Genomic DNA, 22,037 nt, shown 5'->3' on the forward strand with positions numbered 1-22,037 from the left:
GAGCAGTCCAGGAGCGCTGTCTGCTGGGCCGGAAACGGCTGTAATCATTTAATAGCCTTCGCTGGCTGCATTGACCTAGCAGAGTGGGCGGTAAGCAGGCTCCAGAGTGCTGTCTGGCAAGATAGTCCCTGGCTTTAATCAAAATGATGGGTTTTCTGGAAGTTCTTTATTAACCTCAACACCGAAATCCCAGAGACGGCAACAAAGGGATGAATGGGGAGCGAAGGGGCGGGGCTGAAACCTGGAGACTGTGCTGTGGTTTTCCAGAGCGCAGCCTCTCACATCCACATCCCCTCCCCCGACTACTTCTTTCAACTGATTTTAGGTTACAGGCTCTGCCTGCTGCTCTGTCTCCCAAAAGTGGTGTCAAATCGCTACATTTGTACAATGCTTTAGGGTTTTCCAAGGGCTTTCGTGTACAGCTCCCAGTGTGAGTCTCACAGCTGGAGTCAAATTGCCTGGGTTTGAGTCTCAAGCTCCACCAGTTAGTAAGCACGTGACCTTATTTAAAAAACATACTAATAATTTTTGGGTTAATAGTATTTACTTCCTATGGCTCATGTGAGGACCAAAAATCATACTGCATACAGATCTGCTTAGCCTAGTGCCAATCATGTAGGAAGGGGACACTAAATGTCAACTATATTGATAACCCTGTGATATAGACAGGAAGGTGATCCTCTCCATTTTATGGATGAGGAAATGCGGGTTCCAGGGTATTTATGTAAGTTGCCCCAGAGCTAAAAAAAAAAAAACACAGTATTAATTGATAGAGCCAGGGCAGTCCCTGAAGTCCAGAGGGACAACAAAGCAAGATGAAGAGAGACAATTAAACACCCTTCAGCATTCTCCAGCCCATACCTTCCAAGAGCTTTCCTGAAATTAGTATTCTCAGTCAAAATAACTTTGTATTGTTCTATAGGAAAAATTAGTGTAAATTGGAAACCCATCCTCCCACCTCCCCCCCTCAACCCCATCCATCCACCAACCCCAGCCACCCTGGCCTTGGTGGTTGTCCAGAGCACTTCCCAGTGGGGATACCCCACCCAGTGCTGGGGTGAAATTACAAGCATGGCATTTTCATCACAATTGCAGGACCTTCCCTAGCATTTGCATTGGCAAAGCATCCAGCCCAGTCACTGAGGCTAAACTCCATGAACTAACTCAGGCAGCCAGAGTTAGTTTAGCATGAAAGAAAAAATTGGGAATTTTGCCAAAAAGACCCCTGGGCAGTGCCTAAGGGGACCAAAACCCATTGCCGCTGAGTCAATTCCAACTCATAGCGACCCTATAGGACAGAGTAGAACTGCCCCGTAGGGCTTCTAAGGAGTGACTGGTGGATTCGAACCGCCGACCTTTTAGCAGCTGAATTCTTAACTATGTAAAAAAAAAAAAAATTTTTTTTTTTTTTTTATGTCACCAGGGCTGTCACCTAAGAGGAAGGTAGCTGAATTATAGGATTACATGAATGGCCAGCTATCTCTAGAGGGCAGTTTTTAAAGTTGAAAATCTATATGCTTTCTTAAAAAGTATGTTGTCCTGATTTTAAACTGTAGTCCTACCCTTTTTGGAAAAATTGGCCAATAAAGAAAAAAGGTGAAAAGTATAATCCCTCTGCAGGTAACCATGTGTTATCATTATGTTCACAACCAGTTGCTGCTAAGTCAGTTCTGACTCATGGTGACCCCATGTGTGTCAGAGTAGAACTTTGGTCCGTGGGGTCTGCAGTGGCTGATTTTTCTGATGTAGACAGGGTTTTCTTCCAAGGCACCTCTGGGTGGATTTGAACAGCCAACCTTTCAGTTAGCAGCCAAGTACATTAACTGTTTGTGCCACCCAGTGACTTTATTGTGATTATATTCTATTAACATTTTAAAATCCCATTGGGTTGTAATCTGAATGTCAGGAAAGGAACTTGTCCAAAGATTAAGACCGCCCCCCCGCCCCCCCCCCCGCTTGATATGTATCTAAAATCTCTTTCTAGGATCTAAGAGATCCATTCGTTTGGGTCCTGACTGCACTTCAGTCTTGTCTTTGTCTGAGAGAGATCTCTGTCCCTCAGAGCAGAGGGGAGGAGATTTAGGTTTTTTTTTTTTTTTTTTCCAGGAGGAGGAAAGGGAGGCAGCACTGAAAGAAGAAGAAATATGTCTTTGACTTGACCATTTGCTGGGACTGGCCCTGGGCTAGGGCTGCGGGGCAGAAATGGTGCATCTTTCTTTTCCATCCTGAAGTAGCTCCTTGGTTCTGCTCTGGAAGTTGTAGCATTTTATAGGCATAGCCAACCAAAGGCCTTAGTGCTCTTGGCCAAAAGAGACTCAGATTAGGAGGTCAGTAAATGTTTTTCAGCCCCTTAAGCTATCAGTGCACCCAAATGAGTCACAGTTCAGATGCTTCTGAGCCCTAAGAGATGTTCACTTACACAACAACTGGAGAAGGTTGGGCACAAGGGTCTGTGAGGGATGGGAGAAACCAGACCTTGCTCTGCTCTGCAGAAGGTGAACATGGGGAAGATGCACCTGAAAGAATCTTTGATTGCTCCTTGGAGTTAGGCTGAGTCAGACAGAACCAAGTCGCCCAGAAAAGGCCCTGGAAGCTCAGTGACATGTAAAAGAAGCCAGTGGTCCTGCTGTGAGGGCCTCCCTTTGCCAATAGGCACGGCCATTAATGTCCTTTAGCTCTGCAAGATAAAGATACTTCTGGCTCTCCAGATGACAGTCTTTAGGCATCATGCAGAGCCCTGGCTATGGCTGGAAAATAAATCCATTCCAGACTTTGAGAGCAACTAAAGTACTGCGGAGAGATGATGAAGCCCAGTTCTCCTAGGAGCCAAATCAGAGGCTTTTAAATACATCTCTTTTTTTTGTCTGTCTCTCAGGTTCAGGGCCTGCATTTGAAAAACAGGCAGATTCTGGCCGAGCTCAATTACAGGTTTGATTATCTTAGATGTTGTTGTTGTTGTGTGCCCTCAAGTCGGTTCCAACTCATAGTGATCGTATGTATAACAGAACAAAACTGCCTGGTGCTGTGCCGTCCTCGCAGTTGCTGCTGTGTTGGAGCCCATTGTTGCAGCCACTGTGTCAGTCCATCTCGTTGAGGGTCTTCTTCTTTTTAGCTCTCTACTTACCAAGCATGATGTCTTTCTGAGGGGACTGGTGTTTCCTGATAATATGTCTAAAGTATGGAAGATGAAGTCTCATCATCCTTGCTTCTAAGGAACACCCTGGCTGTACTTCTTCGAAGACAAATTTGTTTGTTCTTCTGGCAGTCCATGGTATATTCAATATTCTTTGTCAACACCATAATTCAAATGCATCAATTCTTCTTCCATCTTTCTTATTCATTGTCCAGCTTTTGCATGCATATGCGGTGATTGAAAATACCATGGCTTGGGTCAAGTTCACTTAAGTCCTCAAAGTGACATTTTCGCTTTTTAACACTTTAAAGAGGTCTTTTGCCACGCAGGTTTGCACAATGCAGTACATCATTTGATTTCTTGACTGCTGCTTCCACAGGCATTGATTGTGGATCCAAGTAAAATGAAATCTTGACAACTGCAGTGTTTTCTCCATTTGTCACAATGTTGCTCATTTGTCCAGTTGTGAGGATTTTTGTTTTCTTTATGTTGAGGTGTAATCCATACTGAAGGCTGTAGTCTTTGATCTTCATCCGTAAGTGCTTCAAGTCCTTTTCGCTTTCAGCAAGCAAGATTCTGTCATCTGCGTATTGCAGGTTGTTAATGAGTCTTCTTCCAATTCCGATGCTGTCTTCTTCTTCATATAGTCCAGCTTCTCAGATTATTTGCTCAGCATACAGTTTGAATAAGTATGGTGAAAGGATACAACTCTGATGCACTCCTTTCCTAATTTTAAGCCACGCAGTATCCCCTTGTTCTGTTTGAACAACTGCTTCTCTATGTACGGGTTCATGAGCATAGTTCAGTGTTCTGGAGTTCCCACTCTTCACAGTGTTATTCATAATTTGTTGTGATCCACACAGTCGAATGCCGTGGATAGTCAGTTAAACACAGGTAAACATCTTTCTAGTATTCACCTGCTTTTAGCCGAGATCTGTCTGACATCCGCAATGATATCCCTTGTTCCACTTTCTCTTCTGAACCCAGCTTGAATTTCTGGCAGTTCCCTGTCAATGTACTGCTGCAACTGTTTTTGAATTATCTTCAGCAAAATTTCACTTGCATGTGATATTAATGATATTGTTCTTATCTTAGATAGATAAAAGAAATTAGTGTTAATCTGATAGAAAGAAAATATCTATTGCCCCATCTCCTAAGTGTTATGATGTCAACTCTCCCCAGTGAAAGCATGGTGTGTTTGTTGCCCGGTGGAAACCCCAGGTTCCGCTCAGTGAGATTCATCACAGCCAGTAAACAAGAGGCTGAGGTGGGAGATTAGAAAGTTGCCTTTATTTTGTTGTCCAAGGGAAGGAACAGTTGGGGCTGCTGCCTCCAAGACTACTCAGTAAGGATGGAAGGGAAGATTACTTTTATGGAGTTTACAAGCAGAAAGTTCATACAGGTTACATCAGCAACATTCTAAATCATACTACACAAGTGCAATGGAGTTTACATATAACTTCATGAATCGCATGTTCAGAAAATGGTAGTTAAACTCCATCCAGAGCAGGCGGAAGTTACTATGTATGAGGTACTTAATGAGCTAAAAGGTTGTCCAGAATGTCAACAAGGCGCCTAAACCGGTTTCCACTGATTTCCTCTAGTTTTGAGCAGCCGTTAAGGAAAGGGGAACCAGGATGTTAATGTAAAGCTAAGGGTGTGTGTCAAGCAAGGGAACCAGGATGTACAAGCAAGCTGTTTGAGGCAGTGGCATTTTCCGCAGCCTGGGGACCTCTATCTTACGTGGAAAGAGGCTGGGGAGAGAAGAAAATTTCTTGCTTTCTCTTCCTACTGCCTGCTAGTACTTGGGCTAAATTTGCAATATTATTATCCTGCCTCCTAGCCCCAAGAGCTGTTCCATATATACCAAAAAAACCCAGTGCCCTCGAATCGATTCCATATATAGTTACCCATATTTGATATCATTTATTGAGCTCTTGCATTGTGCTGGATCAGGCTGAGCACTTTACATGTATTCACTCATTGTCTTTGGGGACTCCAAAAGTGCTGCCAGTGGGGAGTTGTTTGGCCTGAAGAGTGGATGCCACTGCCACTTCTCACATTAGTCCTTTTATTCATTCATCCAGAAAATACTTATTAAATACCTGTTATGTGCCAGGAATTGTGCTAGATACTGGTATATATTGGTGAATAAAACAGATATATTTTCTGCCTCTTACAGTGATAGAGGAGCCTTGGTGGTATAGTGTTAAGAGCTTGGCTGCTAACCAAAAGGTTGGCAGTTCAAATCTACCAGCCTCTCCTTGGAAACCCTATGGGGGCAGTTCTACTCTATAGGGTTGCTATGAGTCAGAATGTACTCAATGGCAACAGGTTGTTTTTTTTGGTTTAACAGTGATAGAGATTATTGGGTGGGGAGGGGAGGGGAGGAGAGGGGCTGTTTGGCTCGGATGGTCATAGAATACCTCTCTGTGGAGGTTGCAGTTAAGAACAGACTTAAATGAGGAGTCATTCCAGCAATGCAGGGGAGTTCATTGCAGGCAAAGTGACAAAGCATGGGTAAAGATCTTGGAGCAAAAAAGACTTGAGAGGTTATTTGAGGGATTGAAAGAAGGCCTGTGTGGCTGGATATTGGGAGAGTGGTAGGTGAGATTGGAGAGGAGAAAATATCAGATCATTGAAGGTCCTTATTTAGATACCATGTTAAGGAGTTTAATTTTTTTTTTTTTTCCCCTCAAGGCAGTGGAAAGCCTTTGGACAATTTTAAGCAGTGGGGTGATATAATCTGATCTCTGTTTTTAAAAGAATTTTACTGTGTGTTTGCTTTCAATTTTCAAAATGGAATTTAAGGAATAAAGACTACTCTGGCTACTATATGGAATATTAGAGTGGGGCAAAAGTGAAAGCAGTTTGAATAAGAAACAGGCTATTGATATAATTTATAAGAGAGATAATGGTGTCCTGAAAAAGGTTAGTGACAGCAAAAATGGGAAGAAGGAGACAGTGTCAAAAATGACAGGTTTTGATGATATATTATGAGTGGAGAATGAAGAATAAAGAAAAATGAGGAATGGCTCTGAAGTTTCTGGCTTGAGCAGTGAGGTGAATGGGGTGTCATTTACTGAGACTGAAAGGATTCAGAAAGGAATAGATGAGAGGAAATCAAGAGTTTGGTTTCAGATTCCTTAAGTTAGAGATGCCCAGGAGACCTCCAGGAGGTAGTTAGATACATGAGATTGATGTGAGCTCTAAATAAATATAAATTTGTCTCTCACCAGCATATTTAGATAGTATTTAAACCCATGGACATGACTGAGATCCCAAAAAGAGAGTGAAGAGAAAGGAGAGAAAGGCCAAACCAAGGAAGCTCTAACACTAAGGTGAGGAGGAGCTGCAAAGGATACTGACATAGAACAGCCAGAAGGAAGACCTGGTGAATGTTTTATCAAAGAATTCATAAGAATAAGCATTTCAAGAAGGGGATGACAGATGCTGTTGAGAGGTTAAATAAGATGAGGATTAAAGTGCAATTATTGACTTAGGAAATAATAATAAATATAATTAGTTAACTTGACATTAACAACGCTAGAAAAGTAGTGCTCAGAGATGCTGTATTAGAGGAGATTGAGAAGTGCTGGAAGGTAAGGCAATAGAAAACGCAGTTGTAGACAATCCCTAACTGAGCATAAGCATAAAAGGTTTATCTGACAGAACTTTTCACACCTAACCAAAAGGTCAGCAGTTCAAATCCACCAGCTGCTCATTGGAAACCCTGTGAGGCAGTTCTACCCTGTCCTATAGGTTCGCTATGAGTCGGAACCCGCTTGACAACAGCTAACAACAGTAACCAAAGGAACAGTATCAGGTACAGTGAACACTGCTGGGATGTCAAGGAGTTCTAGTGTCATGGCCGTTGGGATTACTTTACCCAGACAGATCGTTACTTGTCCTCTTTTTTTATTTATTTTATTTTTCATCTCTTGCCCAGCCTCCTTAGGTAAAAGCAGAGGGAGTAAGTGGCCACATTTTCTTCCTTTCCAGCCCTACCCCTATCAGTTGCCTTCGAAGTGAAGGTTCCTAGGGAGGCTGGTTTGTGTCACTATCGAGCTGGGGAAGAGACAGGATAGACCAAGTCTTAACTGACAAGCTGGCCCAGATCTTGGGGCTCTGGTACAGCTGAGGGGCCTGGGCTGTCTTCGACGCCAGCAGCTCACCAACATCATCTAAAAAGAATTCACCAATCTGATGTCTGTGGCAGGGTTGCCAGGCATTCCAGGGATTCCTCATGGCTCCATACTTCATCTCTTCTGGGTCAGGCTTGGTCAAGCCTGCCCTTTTCCCAAGAGCAGACTGGGAGAATATGGAGCTTGCAGGAAGGCTCCTGGGGGACTGAGAAGGCTCTTAGGATCATCGTCCTTCAAGGTTGTCAGGGTCCCAAGAAACAAAAACTTGGCAGCCAACGTTTCAGGTTCTGGTATGGCTGTGTCTTCTTGGACAGATTCTTTCCACTTACAGTTTCTCTACCTGTGAAATGGGGATTGCCGTGTTTAGCCTGGAGGGCTGCTGTGAGATTTAAATGAGATATCAAGGTGTTTTTCAAGGTATGGACTTATACCACCACGGTAAACAGGATGGTGTAGGTCACTCCCTAAAACAGCCCCAACCCGACTTCTAAGTCAATGGGCAAAACAATTCTATTATGAAAACACTCTGCATCCCACTTTGAATTGTGGCGCCTGGGGTCCTAAATGCCAACAAGCGGCCATCTAAAATACATTAATTGGTCTCAACCCACCGGGAGCAAAGGCAAAGGAAGAACACCAAGGTCACACGACAACTAAGAACCCAAGAGACAGAAAGGGCCACTTGAACCAGAGACCTACATTATCCTGAGACCAGAAGAACTAGTTGGTGCCCGGCCACAATCGATGTCTGCCCTGTCAGGGAACACAACAGACAACTCCTGAGGGAGCAGGAGACCAATGGGATACAGACCCCAAATTCTCATTAAAAGACCACACCTAATGGTATGATTGCGACTAGAGGAATCCCAGAGACAATGCTCCCCAGAACTTCTGATGGCACAGGACAGGAACCAACCCCGAAGACAAATCATCAGGCATGAAAAGGACTGGTCAGTGGGGGGGAGAGAGATACTGATGAAGAGTGAGCTAATTAAATCAGGTGGACACGGGAGAGTGTGTTGGCAACTCTTGACTGGAGGGGGGGATGGGAAGATAGAGAGAGAGGGAAGATGGTAAAATTGGCACGAAACGAGAGACTGTAAGGGCTGACTCAATAGGGGGAGAGCAAGTGGGAGAAGGGAGTAAGATGTATGTAAACCTACATGTGACAGACTGATTGGAATGGTAAATGTTCACTTGAAGCTTAATAAAAAAAAAAAAAAACTACAATGAGATACTATTTCAAAAAAAAAAAAAAAATCAGCCCCAACCCATGTTGCATTGCTGCATGAGAAAGCAGTTCCCTGTTCAGTTCTTTTTTCACCCTCTGACTGCTGTCAAGGGGAAAGTCTTAGGCAGGTGGCAGGGTGGGTTTAATACCTCTCTTGTACTTGCTGATCTCCCAAGTGCTTTTTTTTCTCTTAACTTTATTTATTTTGTTGTTGAGAACATACACACCAAAATATACACCAATTAAACAGCTTTGAAGCGTACAATTTAGTGACGTTGATTACAGTCTTCAAGTTGTGCAACCATTCTCACCTCCTTTTCTGAGTTTTTCCTCCCTCATTAACATAAGCTCACTGCCCCATAAGGTTTCTATCTAATCTTTCGAGTTGCTGTTGTCAATTTGATCCCATATAGAGAATTCTTAAAAGAGCACAATGCTCAAGGCAGACTTTTTTTCACTAGTTAAGCTAAACTATTGTTTGGTTTTAAGGTGACTTCAGGGTATATTTTTGATTTAAAGTTTAAAGATTATCTCAGGGCAATAGTTTTACAGGTTCATCTACCCACTGTGGCTCCAGAAGGTCTACAGTCCATGAGATTTTGAAATTCTGTTCTGCATTTTCCCCCTTTGATCAGGATTCTTGTATGGTATCTTTGATCAAAATATTCAGTAATGGTAGCCAGGAACCACCATCCAGTTCTTCTGGTTTCATGGCAAAGAAGACAGTCATTCATAGAGACAGCCACACATTCCATATCCTCCTCTTGTTCTTGACTCTCCTTCTTCCTCTGTTACTCCAGATGAATAGAGACCAATTGTTGTGCCTTAATGACTACTTGCAAGCTTTTAAGACCCCAGGCACTATGCAATGAACTGGGAACAGAAGCACTAAACATGTTATTAGGCCAGTTAACTTGAATGTCCCGTGTAACTATTCAAACCAAGGAACCAAATCCCATGAAGTGTTTGGTTGTATATAAGCAGCCTCAGCAGCTACTTTTTTTTTTTTTCTTTTTGTCCTTGTAAATATATCTATCACACAACTTTTGCCAATTCAGCTTTTTACAGGTGTATAACTTATTGACAGCAATTACAATAATAGACTGTGCAGCCTTTACCCTTAATCAATTTGATTTTGCCATCACTGTTAACCCTCGTTTCTCCCTCCCTCCTACCCTTGGTAACCACTAATAAACTTTCATCTCTATACATTTTCCGTTTCTTGTGTTTTTATATGTGAGGTCATATAATATTTGTCCTTTTGCAATTGGCTTATTTCGCTCAGCGTAATGTCTTACAGCTCCATTCATACTTCATATCTTCTGCTGGCTAGGTAATATTCCATTGTATGTATGTACCACATTTTGTTTATCCATTCATCTCTTGATGGGCATTTAGGTTGTTTCAACCTTTTGGGCTATTATGAATAGTGCTACAGTGAATGTTGGTGTACAAGTCCCTGTTTGAGCCTCTGCTTTAAAGTCTTTTGAGCATATACCTAGTGGTGGAATTGCTGGATCATATGGTAGTTCTATTTTTAGTTTTTTGAGGAATTGCCACACTGTTCTCCATAATGGCTATACAATTTTGGATTTCTACCAGCAGTGGATAAGGATTACAATTTCCCCACATCCTTGCCAACATTTGTTATTTTCTATTTTTTTATCTTAGCCATCTTGGTGGGACAGGGGCATAAGGAGGGTAATGAGTGCCCAGGGTAATCTCTAAGTTGTGGGTCTCCTCCCCCCACCAATTTCAAGATGAATAAAAGTCGATAGTGGCAATGAGTCTGCAGAAACATCTTCCCCCATCTTGTCCAGCTGCCTCATCAGGTGCCTTTCATATTTGTGGAGCCTGGGAATGCCATTCTGCACCTCATCTGGTGCCCCCTTGGAATTATGTCCAGGGGCAAGTGCCTCCCCCCCACCATGTCTCTGTAGTGGGAGTGAAATGGTATCTCATTGTGGTTTTGATTTGCATCTCTCTGTTGCTATTGACCCTGAGCATGTTTTCATGTGTTTGGTGGCCATTTGAATATCCTTTTTTGGTGAAATATCTATTCAGGTCCTTTGCCCATTTTATGATGGGGTTATTTGTCTGTTTGTTGTTAAGCTGTTGAAATTATGTACATATATTTGGTCATTAGATTCTTGTTGGAAACATGGTTTCCAAAGATATTCTCCCAGTTGATAGCTTGTCTTTTCACTTTTTTGATAAAGTCTTTTGATGAACAAGTTTTCAATTTTTATGAAGCTCTGTTCATTTATTTTGTCTTTTGATGTTTGTGCTTTTGTTGGTATATTAGATAATCCATTGTTGAAAGCTAGGCCCAACAGCTTTGCCTCTGCTTGTACTGTAAACATTTTATGGTTTTAGTTTGCACATTTAGGTCGTCAATTCATTTTGAATTTGTTTTTGTGTATGGTGCAAGGCTTGAATCCTGTTTAATTTTTCTACATGTGGAAATCCAATTTTCCCAACACCATTTATTGAAGAGACTCTTCTTTCCCCATCGAATGGACTTAGCACCAGCTGTTGGCTTTTCATATATGCCCTGAATCATATTGAGGGATTTCTCTTCTTTTCTAATTTTCTTTAGGGTTTTCATCAAGAAAGGGAATTGAATTTTATCAAATGCTTTTTCTGCATCTGTAGAGATGATCATGTGGTTCTTTTCCTTTCTTCTATTGACGTGATGTATTACGTTGATTGACTTTCTAATGTTGAACCATTCCTGCATCTCTGGAATAAATCCTGCTTGATCATGGTGTATGACTGTTTTAATATGCTGTTGGATTATGTTCGCTAGTATTTTGTTGAGAATTTTCGCATCTATATTCATAAGAGATATTGGCCTATAGTTTTCTTGTGGTGTCTTTGTCTGGTTTGGGTATCACGGTTATGGTTTCTTCATAGAATGAATTGGGGAGTATTCTGGACTTCTTTATCTTTTGGAAGAGTTTAAACAATATTGCTTTCAATTCTTCTCCAAATATTTGGTAGAATTCCCCAGTGAAGCCATCTTGTCCTGGACTTTTTTTGTTAGAATATTTTTGATCACTGATTGCATCTCTTCACTTGTTATGAGTCTTTTGAGACTTTCTATTTCCTCTTGAGTCAGTTTAGGTAGGTTGTATACTTCTAAGAATTTGTCCATTTCAACTAGATTGTCCAGTTCATTGCCATACAGTTGTTCATTATATTCTGTCATAATTCCCTTTATTTCTATTGGGTTAGTTGTAATGTCCCCTCTTCTATTTTTTATTTTGGTTATTTGCATCTTTTCTTTGTTGGTCTAGCTAACAGTTTGTCAGTTTCATTGATCTTTTCAAAGAACCACCTTCTGGTTTTATTGACTCTTCTTTTTTCTGTCTTTTGATTTTCTTTATTTCTGCTCCAATCTTTATTTCCTTTCTTCTGGTAGGTTTAAGCTTAATTTGCTCTTCCTGGAGTTATCAAATTAGGCTGTTAATTTGAGATCTTTCTTCTTTTTTATATAGGCATTTATTGCTATAAGTTTCCCTCTGAGTACTGCCTTAGCTGCATTCCATCAGTTCTGGTATGTTGTGCTTTCATTTTCTTTTGACATTGAGGAATTTACGATTTCTTCCTTGACTCATTGGTAGCTTAATATGTGTTGTTTAATTTCCATATTTTTGTATATTTTCCAGTTTTTTTTTCTTTTATTGATTTCTAGCTTCACTCCATTGTGGTCAGAGAAAATACTTCGTATGATTTCAGTCTTTTTAAATTTATCAAGATTTGCTTTGTGACCTAAAATGTGTTGCTCTTCCTCTTTAGCACTGACTTTTACTCTTTTAGAAATCATAGGTGTACTTTGTAGTGTGTCTTCCCATTAGACTCTTAGGAAAATCTTGCATTGAAAACCCCTATGGATGCATAATGATTTTCTAAGACTCAGTGCAAATTTCACTTCCCCTCTGAAATCCCCTTTAACTTCCTCAAGTACAGTTAAGAATTTCGTCCTCTGGAGTCCCACAGTACTTTGCATGTATCTTGGTTATTGCATTTATTAAATTGGTTTATAATTGTTTGAGTGTAGGTCCCTACTGGACTGTAAACACATTGAGGTAGGGCACTCTGTTTGGAAAGAAAGGTTGGCTCTACGTGCTTTCCCCAAACAAACTGATGTCGTAAGTGGGCCCAGCTTACAAGATTCCATGCTCTTATTCTGTGTAGTATCCCTCTATCCCTGTATCTCTTCCCATTCTAAACAAAACCAGCTCCTCTTCTGTTCCATCCCACCACCCCTCAAGATTATTACAATAAAATTAGGGTCAAATAGTTGATTTAATCAATTTATTTTCTGTTTCGGACAGAGCAAGAGTCAAAACACTTCTGTGACCAAAGTTTTCTCTAATTCATACTCTAAAAGCGGTGTATTCTGCTTTAACCTGGTATAACATTTCCTGTCCCATTCCCAGGCAGGATAATCAGAACAGTATTTTCTAGGAAATTCTTTATAAAAAGCCAAAAATATAATACTGGAGAGTTAGATTCCTTGACCTTCTGCTGAGAACAAATCTGCCCCGGTGCTTGTTGCTAAACCCTGGCCTTGCCCTCCAACTTGCAGAAATAATCAATGATTTCTTGGGGGCCAGGCCTCTCTTTGAGCTTCTTGTTTACTCTACCGAGGAGTGTGGCATAGAGGGCGTGTGTTACTCTGTTACTAACTTGTGATGTTTTCTTTTTCAGAACCAGAGGCAGGAGAGGTGTCCCCTCCAGTGGGGGCTGGTGTCAACAGCAACAGCTGGACCTTTAAATACGGACCCAGCAACCCCAAGCAATCTGGCCCTGGTGAGTTGCCAGACAAATTCATTATCCCAGGATCTCCTGCAATCATCTCCATCCGGCAGGAGCCTACTAACAGCCAGATTGACAAAAGTGACTTCATAACCTTCGGCAAAAAGGAGGAGACCAAGAAAAAGAAGAAAAAGAAGAAGGGTAACAAGACCCAAGAGAAAAAAGAGAAAGGGAACAGCACGACTGACAACAGTGACCAGTGAGGTCATCTATTGGAAACAAGCCACTTAGCCAGTTTTTGTAATAATGGCAAATCTCTCCCATGTAGCAACTCCCTACTCTTTTCTCCTATCCACATGAGCCCTCTCTTATAGACCTCAGAAATCTGCAGAAAGTTCCCTAAGTCTGTCTAGATTGTATTTAACAGGTTTTGTCTTGAAAGCTTTACTAAGTCTGGTGTTAACTCTTTTCTCTCCACTCTGGCTTGTTTTCAGAACCTAAAAAGCAGACCCAAGTTTCCTTTCTCCTCCGCCGCAAAGGAGAGGCTTCCCAGCCCTGCCAGTGAGAGGTTGGACTCTCTGCCCTGTGCTCCGGGGATCCTGTCTTGATGACACTTGCAGGGCAGCCTGAAAGGCTTTGAGATTGAGCAGCTTGGGTGTTGGTGGCCACTGGGTATGTGCGGCCACTGGGGTTATGAGTGCCTCGTATCAATCAGCTGGGCTGGGCCAGATTAGACTAGTTGATGTAAAAAGGGCTGAGAGACAAAGGCAAAGAATCAGTGGGAGTTACCAGTGTGAAGGGGAAATGTGAAATTAAAAGGGACCAGACCTTCTTAATCTTAAAATTCAAAAGGTGGTGGCCACCCTCTAGCAGACAAAACTGCCCTCACTGACAAGGCTTTAGGAGTGTCTGAAGTCTATTGGCTGTGGTGTCATCCTGAACCCTGCGTTATATCTATAAGCCTATATTTCAGTGTTTAACAGGGGGCCAAACAGGGAAACAGAAGCAGATCTGATGTATTTCTTGTATATGTCCTTGTGCTCACTTTATTAAAAATTCTTTTGCACACAATGTTTATGAAAAGGCCAGATCCTTTTCCAACAACACATATGCAAAAGCAAAAGAAAAAAAAGAAAACCCCAACACCTCACTTTATGCTGTTTGTTGTTTGATAGATTTATTTTAAGAAGAGAAAACCTATAGCTATAAATCTTTAAAGAGAAATATGATGAATACAATTCCCCTAAACTCCCCTCAAAAGAGAATTCAGTCTACAGCCATTTAAATGATCATTGCTGCTACAGAAGTGCTTTAAGAGAATTGCCTGAAACATCTGTATTATACCGGCCACTTGCCAATCACAGCTTTACTCTTTCAGGTCACTCTGGGGCTGCCTCTTGCATGTATTAATTACTAAATAAAAGAATCTCTCTTTCTCTCTCTCTCTTTTGTAAGAAACAATTATGTGCACTTTGAATACACAACCTTCTCCAACCAACTATATCAAGACCCAGAAATTGAAGAAAAATATTGTTTTCTCATACATACAGTGAGCAGACTTTTCAGTCTTCTAATTCGGTGATTTGTCTTGATGTGCTCGCCTACACCTTCTCTTTGGTTTAGTTTTCCTTTTCTCTAACACTCTGAATTGCTAATCTTACTAACACCTATGATGTTACCTGAACTCAATCTCCCATATGTATGCTGTATGCTATTATAAAACTTCTGAAATATACTTACTCTGTGCTTGTGTACGTGAATGTTAATGCAACTATTACCTAGAGTGAACTTTAAGCTTTATTGTTGAATGTAATTCCATTATATTTTCTTTTGTACACCTGTGAAAAAGTGGAATAGTGTTTTTTTTAACCATTGTTAATCAGCTTTTGTGTATGAAAGACACAGTAAAATTTCTTTCTTAAATCAAGATACTGGTGATTCAAGGAATTTTATTTATGGTCAGCCAAGAGCCATCACTTGCCAAGACTCCTGCTGGCAAGGGAATGGATAAAGCTGTTTTTTTCTAGTAACAATTCTGGAATAAATATTGAAGATATCCTCTGAGGGCGTGCAAGCACAAAGTTTACCAATCTGACCTCTTTGAAGTTGCAGAATGCTTTGAAATTCTAATGATATCTGGAATGTCGGCTCATAGAGAATAATAGAGCTTGCTGTCACCTTAAATAAGAAATTTCAATTTTGTTAAAATGTAAAGTTTAGGAGTTTGATTAATTATATTATCTATTTAAAAGTTAGTATAAAAGAGGTAGGAGTTACAAAAAAAGCATTAAATCTCAAAAAAACTGTTTTGTCTACTTTTAGCTTCATTCTCCCATATTTTGAAGGGTGTGTAATTTCAGCTCTGCAGGATTGCATGGGGTAAAACGTGTTGCCAACACATGTGAACCATTGCTGCATTGTAGGTTGTGATCATTTTGCCCCACTGAAGCCTATGTATCTGACCTTACGTGCCTTTTGAATACTAGGAGAATCGGGCTAATTTATAAATGATGATCATTATAATGTATCTGTACAGCACTTTTTACTTTTGCAAAGTGCTTTCCAATCCATGTTAGTTACTAGTTATTACAGCTGTAAGGATAAAACACGTCATTTGGATTCATTTTTAATTGGTGCTATTGGTATTTCCTCTGTTATTGCTAATAAATGGAAAATGGTGGTATGAAAGAAATGGTGGTCATTTCTAAGTACAAGAGTAGGAGAATAAGTGAACATTGATCATCATTAGCTTTATTCTTGAAGAAGGTTGCTGCATTATGAAACTTACTGTATCACTCAGCTGTCACCCTGTTCTTTATATTCATTACTAAAGCAAAACACTTAATGGAATCAGAATCAAATTCCACAGTACTAATAGAATGGGTAACCAGGAGGCTGCTAGGTCACTGTTCTAGTACATTATCTCAGTCTTCTCTAAAAAGAATTGCAACAAACCAGTTTTTATCACTAGAGCTTCAGTCATCTTGTCCATTATTTGTTTATCCCTTGCACCTCTCTACAATTGAGAAGCCAAATAATGCCGCCCAATATTAGCTTTTATTGAGTATGGGGTGTATCCTAGCCACTGTACCAGCTCACAGTTCATGTTTGGTTAAGAAATAGATTATATTCTCCTTCTGTAGTTAAATTTCTATAAGCGTAGGCTTTTGATGCAATGATTCTCAACCAAGGGCAACCTCCCAGAGGGCATTTAGCAATATCTGGGGACATTTTTGTTTGTCATTGCTAGGTTGTGGGGTGGGTGCTACTGGCTTCTAGTGGGTAGAGGCCAAGGATGTTGCTGAACACCCTGTAATGCATAGGACAGCCTCCCACAACAAAGAATTTTTCAGCCCCAAATGCCAATAGTGCTGAGATTGAGAAACCTCGAGACAGAGCGACCATATAATTTGTTGTTCAGTCCACATTTTAGATGGTGGCAACATTAATAATTACTTCAGGATACAAAATGTAAATTAGGACTGCCCCAGGCAAACTGGGATGTATAGTGACTCTACTTAAAAAAAATAAGCTGGTATAGCTCTGTAACTTACTAACTGGGGACACTTGGGTAAGCCATTTATTACTTCTCTCAGTTTTTCAGTCTCAATTTTCTCATCTATAAAATGGGAATAATCATAGTACAGATCTTATAGATTTGTAGGGAGGAATTAGTGAGATGATCTTGAAAAGTTTTTAGCAAAGTGCCTGGTACACAATAGTGCTTAATAGTAATTGTTATTATTAATACCCTTTTCTTCCTTTCTTCACCCGTTTTCTCAGATGTTTAGCTATTACGCTCAGAGCTCCTTTTTTATTGATTAAAAGAATGAATGAGGGATGGGTGAAATAAACCAATGTAGACTTGGCAATAAAAATATTTTATTTATTCCTCTACTTTTTTGTTCACCTCTGGATAAAAAGAAGTGAAGTCAGTTTATTAACTCCTTACCTAGTTCTATCATGAATACTAATCAGTTCTCTAAGTAAGTGGTCAAGTGAGTCTTAAGTGTATCAACTTGAGAGAGAAAGATAAACACCTCCAACAACTTCTTTTGGCAGATGGGTGAAAGAGAAAAGCCAGAAGATCCACACACTTGTCTAGTGTCCACCAGCTAATCACCATCAAGCCAAGTCACATCTCTTATAAGAGCCAGGCTAATTGATATGTGGCTCATACACAGAAAGCAGGATTTACTCTTTAAAAGAACTGCAATTGGTATAATCTGAAAGGATAAGGTTTCCTAATGAGTGCCTAGAGCCTTGGCTGTTGGCTTTTATTTAGGCTCCTGAGTCCAGGATCTCCTGTTAGTGTATTTTATGTTTTATGACTTTAAAACCCAATTCTAAAGCACAAGTATAATTGATTAAATACTAATGCAGTTCTAGTTTTACCTCTTGATTTTTAAAACCACCAAAACATTAAGAGATAATGCTAAAAAAAAAAAAAAAAGAAAGCAGAGAAACAAAAACAACAAATATACTTCCTAAAGCTTGAAAATACCAGAAATTTCCCAAGAAAAGACAAATTGGCCACCTGTTGACTCTGTCTTTTCATGTGCTTCCTCTTCATGTAGAAGAAGCCGATCACATTATTTTCCCAGTTTGAGCTTGGTTGTTGGCTAGCAGAGCACATAACCTGGAGTCTGGGAAATCACTTCTGATTTTGCAAGATATATGCTTGTGCACACACACACACACACACACACACACACGCTCCTATGTTAATTAGGAAGGGGGTCTTGGTAAAGGAATGTGGTGCTACTCTCTCTGATGTTATGCTTAAGAATGGTATTTGGAAATATTGTTACACCAAAACCAGTCGCCCTGGAGTTGATTCTAACTCATAGCAATCCCATGTGAATCAGAGTAGAGCTGTGCTCCACAGGGTTTTCAGTGGCTGGTTTTTCAGAAGTATACCTCTAGGACTTTCTTCCGAGGTGCCTCTGGGTGTATTTGAACCACCAAATTTTTGGTTAGTAGCCGAGTGCCTAAGAAGGTTAGTAGCTGAACGCTTAACTATTTGTGCCACCCAGGGACTTTTTATTGTTCTAACCAGTTAGGTAAAATATTTGTTGGTTCTGGTTTTCTCCTGGCATTGATTCATAGGGAAATGCTGCTGAAACGTGAAATCTCAAAAGTCTAATTTTGCCCTAAAAAAATTCTATGAGCTCGTCTCTGAGCTTAAGTTCCTGTGAGTTGGACACTGGTAGATTTACTTCCGTAATACGAAACCTAGTTTGCATAAGAAATGAGGGAGACAGGATAGTGAAAAGCATAAAGCCCAACAATTTGTTAGGTTATGCACTTATCATATAACATGGAGATTATCAATCCACAAAGACAACATGAGCAGTTCAGACAACCACTCAGCTAATGGCTGGTCTTAGAGCAGAGGTAGAAAAAAAATCGACAACTAATGTATTAGTATATGGGAAGATTGATTAAGCAGCTCCTGCTTTTTAGGCTTTGCTTCTGCTAACCTAACTTTATTTAATTTTATGTGACATAGTTTTATTATGAAAGTAATACATGTTCTTTTTAATAAATCAAATGATACAGAGGCATAGAAAGAAAAATATTAATCTTTCTATTAGCTTATTTCACTTCTCCCTCATATGGTATCCTATGTTAATTATTTCCTGTGTGTTTTTCCACATTTTTCTCTATGCACGTATAACACACACACAGGCATAGGTTAAATTGTTTGATTTTTTAAACGAAACCAAGCTAATGCCATGCTTATATCCTTGAAGTTTCTTCTTTCCTCTTCTTTCTCCTCCTCCTACTCTTCATCCTCCTCCTCCTCTTCTTCTTCTTCATCACTTAAAATAACATGGAGATTTCTTCAGATCAGCTCTAAATAATTTTTTTTTAATTTTTATTGTGCTTTAAGTGGAAGTTTACAAATCAAATCAGTCTCTCATACAAAAATTTATACACACTTTGCTATATACTCCTAATTGTTCTCCTCCTACTGAGACAGCACACTCCTTCCCTCCACCCTCTATGTTTGTGTCCATTCAGCCAGCTTCTGGCCCCACTCTGCCATCTCATCTCCCCTCCAGACAGGAGATGCCAACATAGTCTCATGCATCTACTTGATCCGAGAAGCTCACCCTTCACCAGTATCATTTTCTCTCCCATAGTCCAGTCCAATCCCAAACCTTTGGGAACGGTTTCTGTCTTGGGCTAACAGAAAGTCTGGGGACCATGACCTCTGGGGTCCTTCTAGTCTCAATCAGACCATTAAGTCTGGTCTTTTTATGAGAATTTGGGGTCTGCATCCCACTGCTCTCCTGCTCCCTCAGGGGTTCTTTGTTGTGTTCCCTGTCAGGGCAGTCGTCGGTTGTAGCCAGGCACCATCTAGTTCTTCTGGTCTCAGGCTTTTGGAGTCTCTGGTTTATGTGGTCCTTTCTGTCTCTTGGGCTCATAAATACCTTGTGTCTTTGGTGTTCTTCATTCTCCTCTGCTTCAGGGGGGTTGAGACCAATTGATGCACCTTAGATGGCCACTTGCTAGTGTTTAAGAGCCCAGAGGCCACTCTCCAAAATGGGATGCAGAATGTTTTCTTCATAGATTTTATTATGCCAATTGACTCAGATGTCCTCTGAAACCATGGTCTCCAAACCCCTGCCCCTGCTACGCTGGCCTTCAAAGCATTCAGTTTATTCAGGAAACTTCTTTGCTTTTGGTTTAGTCCAGCTGTCCTGACCTCTCTTGTATTGTGTGTTGTCTTTCCCTTCATCTAAAATAGTTCTTATCTACTATCTAGTTAGTGAAAAACCCTCTCCCTCCCTTCTTCCCTCCGCACTCTCATAACAATCAAAGAATATTTTCTTCTCTGTTTAAACTATTTCTCGAGCTCTTATAATAGTGGTCTCATACAATATTTGTCCTTTTGCAAGTGTCTAATTTCACTCAGCATAATGCCTTCCAGATTCTTCCATGTTATGAAATGTTTTGCGAATTCATCATTGTTCTTTATTGATGCTTAGTATTGAATTGTGTGAATATACCCTAATTTATTCATCCATTCATCCATTGATTGGCACCTTGGTTGCTTCCATCTTTTTGCTGTTGTAAACAGTGCTGCAATGAACATGGGTGTGCATATATCTGTTCATGTAAAGGCTCTTATTTCTCTAGAATATATTCCAAGGAGTGGTATTGCTGGATCGTATGGTAGTTCTATTTCTAGCTTTTTAAGAAAACATCAAACCGATTTCCAAAGTGGTTGTACCATTTTAGATTCCCACTAAATCGCTTTTTAAAATTCCTGTGTAAATTCCATATAATGGCCAGGTCATGATTTATTAAACTTTTCCTCTATTAATGGACATTTGGGTCATTTCCAGGTTTTTTCTGCTAGAAACAAAATATATATAGCACTTGTTTGCAATACAAATTCAGTACATGAACTTTGTAAAATCTGGTCTAGGTATATCCCAAAGAGGAAATCTGGAAGACTTGTTTGAGCTATATGGAACTCCTTCGACAATAACTGTATCCCTCTATCTGAACACATACTCATTTTTAGAACTCAGCAGTGAATTTATGGTTCTATCCACAGATAAATTATGAAATACAGACAGATATTTACAGGAGACACAGGAAAAGTTTAAAATGATATGACTCTACTTGCTTATCCAGAATCATTTTCTGGGGACTCCATTTCGCTCAAAGAATTTGCTTCACCCAGTCACAGATTGAGGTGTATGTACCCAAGAGTGAGCCTCAAAGATAATTCAAGTGCTTACTTAGAGCTGTGATATTTTAGTATCATCTGATTGACTATTGAGTAGAAAGTGATCCAATTTTCTTCAAGGTTCTTACATCTAGGCTGAGAAGTAGGCATATGAACATAGTACCTGTGGAATGGAGTCATTTTAAGAAAAATAAATTGTTTATCAAATAATGAATCTGAGACAGCCAAGGATCAAACCAGACATTCCTGTGTTAAAAAATCTCAGCTACAAAACTACATGACTCAAGCTTTAGATCTTCCTCACCAAACTAGTGATACTACTTTATATCCCCCAAGACAGCCTTTCAAGAAAGAATTATACTTTCAGGTCCTTAGGTTTATTCCATTTTCTACAGTTAACAAGATCATCATCCAGATGAAGCACACATTTCTTTCCAACTGCAGGAGCTATTCAGGTGACCTTCCTCTTTGTTTTCCTCAAGCTCAGGACCAATTTTCCAGGGACCTTGCTGTCTGGAAGCACCATTCAGACTCAGCTAGCTTGGATCCCAACTCAGACATCTGGTTAGCCATCTACCAGAGCATGGGTGGGTGGTACAGGTGTTTGGGAGCAGTAGCTGGGATAGGTAGGCAGTGTTAGACCTGGCCTGGGAATGCTTGTAGGATGGGGAGGAAGTCTTCTACAGGCTAAGCCTAAATCAGGTAGAATTTCCGGATCACTCGGGTACTTTCTTTGCATAGATTTGGAACGACAGGTACAAGGGGCTAGGGGGCAGAGCCATGTCTACAGGCAGAAGTGTGCATTTAGAATAAATTCTTTTGTTGCAAGTTAAATAAGCCAACTCCATCTAGCATGAGCTAAAAAGAATCACACTCTAAGGACACAAGGTCGCTCATGGAAACTTAAGGATGAGAATGAAGCTGGGCCTCTGGAATGGTTCAGAACCAGCGGCTAGAAAGCCAAAAGAATTTTTTTTTATTTCTCTTCTGTACGTATCTCTCTCAATCTGTTTTCATTCCTCCCTGTCTCCGCAGACCAGTTCTCTCCTCTTCTCC

The 22,037-nt window shown here is 40.4% G+C and overlaps 1 protein-coding gene across 9 annotated transcripts in view; it reads left to right on the forward strand.

Moving 5' to 3' along the window:
- The window catches only part of LOC126070059 (protocadherin alpha-13), a 252,746-nt gene extending 236,798 nt beyond the window's left edge, over positions 1–15,948 (forward strand). For all 9 annotated transcript variants that reach the window (XM_049873843.1, XM_049873847.1, XM_049873845.1 and 6 more), the window contains one exon: positions 13,226–15,948. In XM_049873843.1, the coding sequence (XP_049729800.1) occupies positions 13,226–13,536 (311 nt within the window). In that variant the 3' untranslated portion in view covers positions 13,537–15,948. The remainder of the gene's footprint in view (positions 1–13,225) is intronic.
- Positions 15,949–22,037: the final 6,089 nt, after the last annotated feature.

The sequence above is a fragment of the Elephas maximus genome, chromosome 2, assembly GCF_024166365.1.
Source record: "Elephas maximus indicus isolate mEleMax1 chromosome 2, mEleMax1 primary haplotype, whole genome shotgun sequence".
NCBI lineage: Eukaryota > Metazoa > Chordata > Mammalia > Proboscidea > Elephantidae > Elephas > Elephas maximus.